This window comes from Hemiscyllium ocellatum, chromosome 3 (genome assembly GCF_020745735.1).
Source record: "Hemiscyllium ocellatum isolate sHemOce1 chromosome 3, sHemOce1.pat.X.cur, whole genome shotgun sequence".
NCBI lineage: Eukaryota > Metazoa > Chordata > Chondrichthyes > Orectolobiformes > Hemiscylliidae > Hemiscyllium > Hemiscyllium ocellatum.
In genome coordinates this window covers 134,574,223-134,587,419 of record NC_083403.1, presented here as the reverse complement: position 1 = coordinate 134,587,419, position 13,197 = coordinate 134,574,223, and the positions used below count along the sequence as shown (strand labels likewise).

At 42.5% G+C, this 13,197-nt stretch overlaps 1 protein-coding gene across 1 annotated transcript in view; it reads right to left on the bottom strand.

Moving 5' to 3' along the window:
• The window catches only part of LOC132836006 (adhesion G-protein coupled receptor F3-like), a 35,234-nt gene extending 22,343 nt beyond the window's left edge, over positions 1 to 12,891 (bottom strand). The window contains exons 1-5 of the mRNA XM_060855202.1: positions 12,888 to 12,891; positions 9,290 to 9,505; positions 7,574 to 7,780; positions 4,857 to 5,015; positions 1,534 to 1,739 (exon numbers count right to left, since the gene is read on the bottom strand). Of these exons, the coding sequence (XP_060711185.1) occupies positions 1,534 to 1,739; positions 4,857 to 5,015; positions 7,574 to 7,780; positions 9,290 to 9,505; positions 12,888 to 12,891 (792 nt within the window). The remainder of the gene's footprint in view (positions 1 to 1,533; positions 1,740 to 4,856; positions 5,016 to 7,573; positions 7,781 to 9,289; positions 9,506 to 12,887) is intronic.
• Between the last annotated feature and the right edge of the window lie 306 nt (positions 12,892 to 13,197).

Here is a 13,197-nt window from a genome sequence, read left to right as displayed (position 1 = left end):
CATTTTTGTGAAAATTGTTCTTTAGTAACACGTATTGGGATACCATTATTATCTTGTGGTGTCACACGCATCAGGTTCTAGGAGAAAATGAGGACTGCAGATGCTGGAGATCGGAGTCGAAAAGTGCGATGCTGGAAAAGCACAGCAGGTCAGGCAGCATCTGAGGGGCAGGAGAGTCAACGTTACGAGCATGAATTCTTTACCAGGAGTGCTTCCTGATGAAGAGCTCATGCTCAAAATGTCGACTCTCCAGCTCCTCGGATGCTGCCTGACCAGCTGTGCTTTTCCAATGCCACACTTTTTGACACACATCAGAATCTGTCTTTCAGTCTGTCGCTCCAGGAATGGAGCCATGTGGAATCCAAACCTTATAAACTTGACTAGTAGACCGGCCTGCTGAACACATTCCTGATGTTGGCCCTGAGATGAACAAGCAACGATACTCTTTAAAGATCTTATTAATGGTGAGTTTAGAAGGTCAACTGGGATTCTCAAGTTAGCTCCTGGTTTGGAGCTAACAGCAGGCAGGGAGGGTGGTGGTTGGCGATGAAAAAGATCAACTTTCTGGAGGCAGTTGCCAATGCTTCAGGTGGGCTACAGGTCCTTCAAGCCTGATATGGGTGCAACCAAAGGCAACCCAGTGCAGAGGCTCTGTCCAGGTTCTACCCAACATATGATCCGAAGATGTGAGAACAGAAGGAGGCCATTTGGCCCATTGAGTCTGCTCATTCAGATCATGGCTGATCTGTAAACTCTCAACTCCACCTTCCTGCTTTATGCCCATAACACTCGATTCTCAACACTTAAAAATCTGTCACCGTCAGCCTTGGATATACTTTCTTAGAGCCCTGTGCGGTAAGGAATTCTGCAGAGTTTCCTTCCCATCTCTGTCTTAAATGGGTAACCCCCTCAAGCTAAACTTGAACGGGATCGTGAAACTCTGAGGAAAGCCCTCAGCCTGAAAAATGATCTGGAGATGACGTGGAAACGAAGCAAGGATAATGTGAGAGAAACCTTTTCACACACTGCCATTTGCAAGTAACCTTATTTTAGAGAAATGAAAAACTGTAGAGTATCAATTGTTCGTTACATTGGTGCATAGACATCAGTTTCTCGGCATATGAAGCAAAATCCAAAAGTTTTTAAAATATGTCTAAAAGATTGACTTAATTTTAAGAACCTTCATGAAGGTTCACAACTGGGTGCAATTTTGCATGTTCGCTGTCCAAATTAATTCAATTGGCTGCCTTGGAGTTTCAGGGACAAGAAAGCAATGCCCTGGCTACCTTCCAATGCAATGTTTCTTAAACCAAAGCAAAAAGAAACTCAAGCAATTCTAACTTGAAATTTCTACATCTTTTAGCTTACTTCAGTTGAAATATACCCCAAAATAAATGTGAAAACTCCCATCCAAGAAATACGGAATTTGGCCACACAAACAAGACTGAGTTTTAAATGAGACCGAGAGCTCTGTCAGCTAATTTCCTCATAGTTAGACAAGTAAATTTCATCGAAGCCCACATTGAAGATTACCTGGGCCAAATTCAATAATTTGATTAGTGCTTTGTTTGTACAGTTGATAAACACTTTGTCCCATTGGCCGTCCTCATTGCATAATCGTACTATTTTTCCAATTCTTCCTTCTGCACAGGAGTCATTGCTTTCTGCGTACTGGCCAGCTATGGTAGTTTGCCAATTGTAACCTTGACTGTTTTCATTCTCGCATGATACTTCATTCCCTGAACAGAAGTTTGAAACAGAAAACAGATCACAAGGGGCAGTCTATTTTGCTCTAAATACATTTACATCATTTTCATTTCTTCTTTATCAGCAAATTGTACAGCATCCATGTTATTCCGTAACTGAACTTTGGCCATGGTGATCCTTTTGGCAATACTTTGATCAGAATGGCCAGTTCAACATCCTCCCACCACACATTTGAGCAGCAGTGTGTTGGATAATGCACCATTAATATTCTAATTACTTATTATCCATTGTAAAGAAAGAATTCGAGCATATTTAATATGTGTACCAAAATTAACATTTATACATATTTTATTCAGTTGAAGAGCAAAATTTTGTCTCTCTTAACTGAAATGTAAAGCAATGATAGATTATTTACTTTATATTAAGGAATGAACTTGGCATTATATAGGAATGTTCAACACCTAAAGGCATCACTACACATTTTGCTCCAGTAGAATACTGTCAAAGAATAGTTGATGCTGCAATGTAAACAGACATTGCAATATGATCCTAACAAGTTCCCAACAAAAGAATTACTGCTGTCATGTTGGGAACCCTCCAACCACAAGGTATGAATTCAGATTTCTCCAGCTTCCTCATTTCCCCTCCCCCCACCTTGTCTCAGTCGGTTCCCTCAACTCAGCACCGCCCTCCTAACCTGCAATCCTCTTCCTGACCTCTCCGCCCCCACCCCACTCCGGCCTATCACCCTCACCTTGACCTCCTTCCACCTATCCCACCTCCATCGCCCCTCCCCCTAGTCCCTCCTCCCTACCTTTTATCTCAGCCGGCTTGGCTCTCTCTCTCTTATTCCTGATGAAGGGCTTATGCTCGAAACGTCGAATTCTCTATTCCTGAGATGCTGCCTAACCTGCTGTGCTTTGACCAGCAACACATTTGCAGCTGTGATCTCCAGCATCTGCAGACCTCATTTTTTACTCGAAGATAAATGCAGTGATCAATTTATGTGCAGCAAAGTGTCACAAGTGACAAAAAACCCATAAACTTTTTTTATATAGGGAATAATGTTGACCAGAACACTAGAAGAGCACTATGCTCTTTTTCTCATAGTGCTCCGGGACCTTTTATATCCATCTAATCCAACTGACTACATATTGATTTAATTTCTGAAACAAGTGAGAGTTGAGCCACTTGCATTGATATTTTAGCTATTTCCATCTTTGGTAGTGCCCTCAGATAGGTGCACAAGCATGACTTCTTTCAGTTGGGAAGTCATTTAACTTCAGTTAAGTTGAAACTGTGATTCAATATTAGAAATTCCAACAGGTTATAACCATTGCAGTCCCCAGCAGATTACTGATCAACGAGAATTTGAGCTGCTGTCTCTTCCTTAGTCCCTAAAGTGATTTTTCTCCTTTATTCCTACCCTCCTCCTGACACCTTGCTAATAAGGAGCTTTGTAGTGATTGGAACAATGGTCAGGTGGAACTCACTGACTATGAGATCCTTGATTGGGATTGTTAACCTTGGACAATCAGGGATATCCGGCTGACAAATATAAACAGGGGCCTAGCATTGCCCTTCAATGTGAAGGGCCCTGCTTGTCACTGGCCACTCGGGTGTTTCCTTTCTTCCTGGTGGTGGAAACCGAATAAAGATTTGTGCACCTTGTGTCTTTCACTGTGTCTCACACCTGAACACACACAGCATGGGTGCTGGGGGAAAATATGCACTACCGCCTAACTGTGGGGTAAAAAAAAACAGGAGAGTCAGGGATTCTCTTTATAAAAATAATTTTAAAAAATAAATAAACAGGGTCCTGGCCAAACTGGCCATAAACAGGTCCAGGCAGCGGGCCGTGGAGGGAGTTGTTAGGGCCAACTGCCTGCCCCTCTTCTGTAGTTACGTTCGAGCCTGGGTGTCTCTGGAGAAGGAGCATGCAGTGTCCACCAACACCCTTGTTCAGTGAGAGGTGGGCGTCGCAAGGAGTGGAGTGTATTATTTCTCCCTCCAACTCTATTTGATTTAATCTCCTTCATGTTTTTGATCATGTAGCATTGCCCATTGTTGAGAAGGGCACTGCTTGTCACTGGTCACCCTGGTGTTTCCTTTCTTCCCTCGTGGTGGAAAATGAATAAGGATTTATACACCTGTTGTCTTTCACTGTGTCTCACACCTAAAAAAAATATAAACAGGAGGTTCAGAAAGTCTCTTCATTCTAGAGACTGGTTCTGAGCAAGCTGGTCAAAGCCCATGTACTGTGCAAGTGTAAATAAATGGTGACTTGTTGATAGGATATCAATCTCTGTACAGTCATTTCAATATGAAGCAAGCGCATTCTTCAATTCTGCTCGTTGAACTGGAAAGGTTGAGCTTCTTCTGTCTCATAACATCTTGGAATACGTAGCAGATGCTCCTTGCCACAAAGTAATAAGACAGAGCTTGAGAGGAGCATGAGATCCTACACCCCAGAGAGGGAACCCAGTAAAAACTCATAAATATGTGGAAATACGAAACTGGTCTGAACTGGAGTTCTATATTAAGGTTTACAAGATTACTCAGGACCAGCCCTGCCATTTCCACATCTTATTGCTTTTTCCTTAATACAAGCTTTCCAACACTAGGCTCTCTTGGCTTTGAATTTAAAAGATTCAAGAGACAAGCAAAATACATTTAAACTGGTGAGTGGAGACGTACTGGTCTGACTGATGTTCCAAAAAAGGTCCCCGGACCCGAAACATTAACTCTGCTTTCTCTCCACAGATACCGCCTGACCAGCTGAGTTTCCACAGCAAATTCTGTTTTCATTTCTGGTCTGAATAGTCTTGTATACTTCAAAAAGACCAGATGGATAAGTGTGTGTCTCAATCACAAGTAGTAATGGTGTTATTACCATTATTTTTCCTTCTAGGAAGAACTGAGCATCTTTGTTGACTTGGATGTCAAAGTGGGCAACTCCCAGGTGGGAAACAAACCCAAAGGGCTCTATCAGAAATAAAGCATTAATGTATCAGGAAAGATTGGGAACTACACCAGACTATCTCTGATGATAACTGATAGCCCAGCAAATAAATGAACAAGACTGATTTCTTTGCTCTTCATTATTTCAGGAACATTTTATTGAATCTGGAGACAAATGTTTTACTTACCTTTTAAGACAGAAATAGTTATAATTGCAGATGTATTTTGATTTACCATATTTGTGAATGTACATCTGTACACAGTACTGTTGGCAAATTTGTAATCTATCGTATATTTCCAACACTTGGTGTCATTGACAGTTTGCACAAATTCATATGAAACTCCATCTGAAATTAAAATAATAGATCCTCATTTATATGAAGCATTTCATAATGTAAGGATATCCAAAAACATTTCACAGCCAGTAACATATCTTTGAAGTTATAGTCACAGTCCTAGGTTGGATTCTTAATTTTCACAGTAAAAGGTGAGGGTATGGTGGCTCAGGGGTCAGGACTGCTGCCTCACAGCACCAGGGACCTGGGTTCAATTCCAGACTGCGTGGGTTTCCTCTCACAGTCCAAAGATGTGCAGGTTAGGTGAATTGACCATGCTGAATTGCCCATAGTGTTCAGGGATGTGTAGGTTAGGTGCATTAGTCAGGGATAAATATAGGTTGTGGGAATGGGTTATGCTTTGGATGGTCAGTGTGGACTTGATGGGCCAAATGGCCTGTTTCCACACTGTAGGGATTCTATGAATCCCACATGCAGTATTTTTGGGTAACAATCACAGAGTGTGTTTTCTATGATATTGATTGAGGGATAAATATTGACTTAGAACCAGGGGTAATTCATTTATTCTTCTTTGAAATAATAACATGGGATCTTTCATATCAACCTTAGAAGACATAGTTATTATTAGCAAATCTCACGTGGAAAAGTGACCTCAGACAGTGTAGCACCCTCTCCAAACTGCACTCAAGTATTCACTGAAAAGTTTGCAATTAAAACTCTGGGAGTGGAAATTGAACCCCTGACCTTGTGATTCATGACAAAATTGATAATAAGTAGAACTACTGCTGAAACACCTAAAAAGTAGGAAGATAAAATGAATTATTCACCCTAGTGATACACCAGCAATTACGACAGTTGTTCAATATTGATTCAAAGTGCTAAGTCCCTGTCAGTTTCAAGCTGTCATTCTCATTCTTGAAATGATCACAAGTGTAAGGATATTCAGCAAGATGTTTGGATTGCCAGTTTTAACTTACAAGCTACAACTCAAGGTAAAGATCTACCTTCATCTGCAGCTCTTACATTCAGATGAAAAGGGCTGTACATTCCTGCCTGCCCACACAGATGCACATGATTCACAGGAACCGGACTGAAGGCTATTTAGACAATTATCTCAACTTCATCCAGAGCAAGGGGAGGTGATGGCTTTGTGGTGTTATCAGGAGACTATTAATCCAGATCCTGATTTGAATTCTACTGTGGCTGGAAGAGGAATTTTAATTCAACAAAGATCATCCGTTAAGAGTCCAATGAAGACCATGATACCATTGTTGAGGGAAAAAATGTACACCTGGTTCACTAAGGCCTTTAGGGAAGGAAAGTGCTGGCCTTACAAGTGATTTCAGACCCACAGCAGTGTGTTTGACTCTTAATTGTCCTTTTGGCAATGAGAGATGGACAATAAATGCTGGCCTAGTCAACAGCACCCACATCTCAAGGACAAGTAAATCAAGAAAAAAGTGTTGAGCTAATACTTTTGCTGTTTATGTTAAAAATCTTTCAAAAGTGCCTCATATATCTTTGCATTGCTTTTCTTCTTTTTAATAAAGTCATGTAATTTTCTTGAAAGAATAATTGACAATCTCATGAGGGTATGCTCATTGACGAATAACCATGGTAAAACAAACTGCAAAAACAAAACTTATGATTATCCAAGCCAGCTTTCACTCTCGAATGTAGCTTGTTCAGTATTGCCATTAAATCAGCTAATAGCAGTATGCCTGGATGGATACAGCCCCATTAAAGTATCATGGCATTGGAACATAAGAACAGGAGTAGGTCATTCAGCCTGTCAAGTCTGTTTGACCGTTCAATGAGACAATGGTTGATCTGTAGCCTAACTCCATGTACCTGTTTTTGGTCCATATCCCTTAATACCTTTGCTTAACAAAACGTTATGTCTCAGATTTAAAATTAAGAACTGATTCAGTATCCAGTACTGTGTGTGTGAGGAGAGAGTTCCAAGCATCTTTTACCCTTTGTATATAGAAGTGCTTCCTGACATCTCTCCTAATTATCAGGTTATGTTGCCTAGTTCTGGAATCCCCAACCATGGATAGACATAATCGTTATCTCCCTTGTCTTTTCCTGCTAATATCTTGAAGATATTCAAAAACCGGATGTGAATTATCCTTTATTCTGGGTGCATTCCCTGGCCTGCTCACTTCCAAGATCTCCAGTCTGCTCACCCGTTGGCCATGTTTGAAACAGACTGGTAGCCACTCTGGAATCGCAAACATAAATAAGTCTTGATCTAACTTTAAAGTGGCCTGGAAGATTTTGGAATCAATGGATTTATTCAAATAAAGTAAATGGGATAAATAAAGGCAAGTGACAATAAACTTCATACAGGCAATCATTCAATTTCCATTTTGAAGGTATATATTTGTCAAACACAGCAGTTATTTAGAATGAGTGGCTATAAACCATGACTTGATGAAAATTTTCATAGCTTAGATGTAATATTTCATGATCACAAAAAAAGGATTTTAACATTTTAATTTAAGATGAGAAATCAGTGTATTTCAGAAATTCACAATATTCATATAATTCTTCATATTTTGACCTAAAGGAAACATGAATAAAAATATAACATTGCGTAGTTATACCTGAGCTTCCTCTTGCTTCCAATGTGACAGTATAATTTTCTCCATCATCCTTGATGCAACATTTGACAGGGATAGTCTCATTTCTTGCAATTGAGTATTGTGATGGAATGGTTGTAATCTCCTCAGGGAGAAGAACAATGTTTGAATCTGCAGTAGCTTCATGGATCATTGAACCATTTGCAAAATTAAAATGACAATAGTATCTACCTGCATAATGCAATGTGAAACAGATACACACATTCAGTAAAATGATGGAATGAGTAACAGGGGCTGCTCTTTCATTAGACAGAGATGACCAGTGATAGTTTAGCCTGAGAGCTGCCACTTTTCAGAGGAGGGGAAATGTTCCTGCATCCTCTGAGGGTCCATTCCTAAAGATGGCAATGGTGGCAGAACTGGTGTTGATGATTGAAGAGGATCTGGAGGTGGAGTTGGCTGGACATTGTCTTATCACCTAATTAGATCGTCTGCTGGAAGCTGGGGTGGAGCCGAGGAAGAATCACTCGATGGCTATGCACACTCCCTTATCTAAATAATGACATCGGCAGACTAGAGGAATTCTCACTGACTTCTTCCGAAAATCTTAAACCTCCTCCCCTGCCAATTTGCTTTGAAAGGGATTAAGGTGTGAATAACTGGCATCACCTTGGCCTCCATCAATTTGGAACCACCCCTTCCAACTGTGAGTGTTCCTGCCCTGCAGAAAAACAGAAGAACATCTGATTGGGCATACGTGAGGTTTGGGAGCAGGAATATCTATACCAGCTCCTGAGCTCCTTCCAACAATTGATTTACAACCAAGCTACTCTGCAACTGGTAGAATAATGACAGCATGAAATGGTTCTCACATGTTCAATCCACATTGTCCATCTGCTGCTGAGTCTTGCACACAGTTGTCCTACCTGAGATCTCACTGCGCTCACACTGTTACTCAGCCTGGAACTCCCTGTGAGTGCCACTTTGCAATGGCTTTGTCATTGTACAACACAGCTCATTATTCATTCTTTCTCAGTCTGGAGCTACGTTCCTGTATTGAGTCTGGCTGGTGCTGATCTCCGCTGCTACCTCTATCTATATCACCTTGGTCTGATCAAAGCCTTCCCTATTGCTATCTCTGGGAAATAACTCCTCCCTCCACTCCCAGATAATTAGAAGAAAAACCCATAGCAAAACACAGCTTATACACAAGTTCTATTTCCTGCTGTGACTGTGGCCTCTTGTGGTGTGGGAAGAGGGTGTGAAGCTTGGCTGAACTAATGCTTCTGGCTTTTATTGAGTGAATAGCTGACTGTGTCCCTTAAATAAAGTGTCAGGACATTCAGCTCCAGAAAGTAACGGTGAGGGGAGGAGTTTCCTGCACTTCCAGCACATGTTTGCCAAGCTAGGTGTGTGTACATATGTAGTTAGCTGAGAACTGTCCAATTGCAGAACATAGATACCACCCAACAGGAAGTGACATTTCCTTCCATGTTTGCTGCTAAACTTAGATTCAATAACAGAAGATTTCACACATGGATTACTAATGCTAAGATTCAAAAGAAATGAGTGAAAATAATAGGAAATAATCCAAAAATAAATTAGCACTCATATTCAAAGTCTAAAAGCCAAAGAATGTGGAATAATGTCAGAAGTGTATGCTATTAGATTTTGGAACCATCAATTATTAATAAATCAACAACTTGCGCTTTGCTATAATTTTACTGTCAATGGCCTTACCTTTCCACATTGAAGTTGCACTGATTGCAAGATTGGATGTAGATATAGGATCATTCACAAAGTTATAATGACGTGAAGAAATAATTGCTTTTTCCTTATCTTTAGGTCCTTTAATGAACCAGTTCACAGACTCTACCTTGTCATTAATTGTACAATTTATCCTTAGCGGTTTCTTATAATAAATGGTTTCAGGATAAACTATAATCATCACCAGTCCTAAAAGAAAATTGCCAGTTAATACAATTAATATTTTAACAGCACACCTTAAAACAAATTTTAAAACTTATTATTACTCAGCATCACAATTGTAATTGAGGAGGCATTTAGCAGGAACTGTAGGATAATTCTTATGCTATTGGACTTGTAATCCTGGAAACTCAGTAATGGTGACCAGTGATCCATAGACTCATAGAGTCAGAGATATATACAGCATGAACACAGCCCCCCCAGTCCAACTTGTACATGCGGACCAAATATCCTAAATTAATCAGCTCTTGACCCGTGTCCGTCCAAGCTCTTCAGATTCATACACCCATCCAGATGCCTTTTAAATGCTGTAATTGTACCACCTCCACCACTCCCTCTGGCAGCTCATTCCATGCAATGCACCACCCTCTGCATAAAAAAAGGTGCTCCTTAGTTCTCTTTTAAATCTCTCCCTACTCACCTTAAACCTATGCCCTCTTGTTTTGGACTCCCCTACCCTGGGAAGGAGATCTCAACTATTTACTCTATCCATGCCCCTCATGATTTTATAAACCGTTATGAGGTCACCCCTCAGCCTCTGATGCTCCATAGAAAAGAAGCCCAGGTTAGTCAGCCTCTCCCTAAAGCTCAACTCTCCAACCCTGGCAATGTCCTTGTAAATAGTGTCATAAAAACACCATCTAGTTCACTAATATCTTTCAGGGAAAGAAATTTGGCCTCTTTAATCAATCTCTCCTGTATTTCAGACCAATTGTAGTAGATTGATTCTTAATGGGGAGGTAATGGCCTAGTGGTATTATCGCTGGCCTGTTACTGCAGAGACCCAGGTAATGTTGGGGGACCCAAGTTCAAGTCCTACTACAGCAGATAGTGGAATTTGAAAATTAAAAAAATGTCTGGAACTAGGAATTTAATGATGACCGTGAATCAATTGTCAGGAAAAATCCATCTGTTTCATTCATGTCCTTTTTGGCAATGAAACTGCCATCCTTACCTGGTCTGGCCTACAGCAATGTGGTTGACACTTAAGTGCCTTCTGGGAAAATAGGGATGGACAATAAATGCTGCCTCACCATCAACCTCACACCTTCATTCCGTGAATGAACAAAGGAAACAAAACTGTCCTTTGAAATACTGAAACAAGACTGAGAACTGACCTTATAGAAGTTGAAAATAAAGAGGAACATGGATAGGGCAAATAGACAAGTTTTACCTCCCAGGATAGGGGAGACCAAAACTAGAGGTCGTAGGTTTAGGGTGAGAGGGGAAAGATGCAAAAGGGACCTAAAGGGCAACTTTTTCATGCAGAGGGTGGTGTGTGTATGGAATGAGCTGCAGAGAAAATGATGCAAGTGGGTACAATTGCAACATTTAAAAAGCATCTGGATGGGTATATGAATAGGAAGGGCTTAGAAGGATATGGGCCAAATGCTGGCAAATGGGACAAGATCAATTTAGGATATCCAATCAGCATGGCCGAGTTGGACCGAAGGGTACATCTCGATGACTCTACGACTAAGCCATTCAGTTGCATGATATGGTCACGCCAAACACAGAGGGAGTGGAATTCCTTTCCATTATAGTAGGTCTGACAGTTGAATGTGACGCCCATAAAATGGTAATGTCCTGTAAATGGCATTCTGCACAACAGCAAGTCTGCAACTGTAATGAAGCTATGTCTCACTCCTTCTCCTTCTTCCTGGCAAAAGTGTAGAAAATGTGTTCAGTTTTAGGGATAGGGACATTCAGTGAGGTTCATTTTGCGAGTAAAAAATGAGGTCTGCAGATGCTGGAGATCACAGCTGCAAATGTGTTGCTGGTCAAAGCACAGCAGGTTAGGCAGCATCTCAGGAATAGAGAATTCGACGTTTCGAGCATAAGCCCTTCATCAGGAATAAGAGAGAGAGCCAAGCAGGCTGAGATAAAAGGTAGGGAGGAGGGACTAGGGGGAGGGGCGATGGAGGTGGGATAGGTGGAAGGAGGTCAAGGTGAGGGTGATAGGCCGGAGTGGGGTGGGGGCGGAGAGGTCAGGAAGAGGATTGCAGGTTAGGAGGGCGGTGCTGAGTTGAGGGAACCGACTGAGACAAGGTGGGGGGAGGGGAAATGAGGAAGCTGGAGAAATCTGAATTCATACCTTGTGGTTGGAGGGTTCCCAGGCGGAAGATGAGGCGCTCCTCCTCCAGCCGTCGTGTAGTTGTGTTCTGCCGGTGGAGGAGTCCAAGGACCTGCATGTCCTCGGTGGAGTGGGAGGGGGAGTTAAAGTGTTGAGCCACGGGGTGATTGGGTTGGTTGGTTCGGGCGGCCCAGAGGTGTTCTCTGAAGCGTTCCGCAAGTAAGCGGCCTGTCTCACCAATATAGAGGAGGCCACATCGGGTGCAGCGGATGCAATAGATGATGTGTGTGGAGGTACAGGTGAACTTGTGGCGGATATGGAAGGATCCCTTGGGGGCTTGGAGGGAAGTGAGTGTGGAGGTGTGGGCGCAAGTTTTACATTTCCTGCGGTTGCAGGGGAAGGTGCCGGGGGTGGAGGTTGGGTTGGTGGGGGGTGTGGATCTGACAAGGGAGTCACGAAGGGAGTGGTCCTTGCGGAACGCTGATAGGGGAGGGGAGGGAAATATATCCTTGGTGGTGGGGTCCGTTTGGAGGTGGCGGAAATGGCGGCGGATAATACGTTGTATGCGCAGGTTGGTGGGGTGGTAGGTGAGAACCAGTGGGGTTCTGTCTTGGTGGCGGTTGGAGGAGCGGGGCTCAAGGGCGGAGGAGCGGGAAGTGGAGGAGATGCGGTGGAGGGCATCGTCGATCACGTCTGGGGGGAATCTGCGGTCCTTGAAGAAGGAGGCCATCTGGGCTGTGCGGTGTTGGAATTGGTCCTCCTGGGAGCAGATGCGGCGGAGACGAAGGAATTGGGAATATGGGATGGCGTTTTTACAGGGGGCAGGGTGGGAGGAGGTGTAGTCCAGGTAGCTGTGGGAGTCAGTCGGTTTATAATAGATGTCTGTGTTGAGTCGTTTTGCGGCAGGGAATGGGAAGTTATGAGGTGTTGTCAGTTTCCCATGTTGTCAGGAACCTGCTGTTTTAACATTCACAGACACTGTCAATATAGCCTTCCCCTTCTTCTTCCTCTTCCAAAAGCCTGACATGTCCTATTGCACATTCTCCCTGTCATGCTGTAGCCCTGTGGTGTAAGAGTTATTGCAAGCATGGCTGACAGGAAGGTACTTGAAGTAAGGACCAAGCCCTACAGGCTCCCTGTGGGCTTAAGCAACTTTAAAGAACCAGCAATAACTTCCACAATGTGCAGTTAAATTCACCAGATATCAATAAACACCTAATGTGTCTAATTGATGGTCCATTTCGTTAGTGCTCTTTTGTGAGGATGAGGGGTTATTACCCATTGCTGCGTTCACTTGTGTAAGACTAAGAGAAGATGGTGAATTCTAAAAAACAGTGTTGATGTAAAATCATTGTTACTCCTTTCACTTCCATGGGACACTCCCTGTGCATGTGCTAACACCCTCACCAAAATGGCCTGTAGAAATGTGCACCTTCACCATCAATGCTACCTTAGAGTTATAGACACACACTTAGATTAGACTTACAGTGTGGAAACAGGCCCTTCGGCCCAACAAGTCCACACCGACCCGCCGAAGCGCAACCCACCCATACCCCTACATTTACCCCTTACCTAACACTACGGGCAA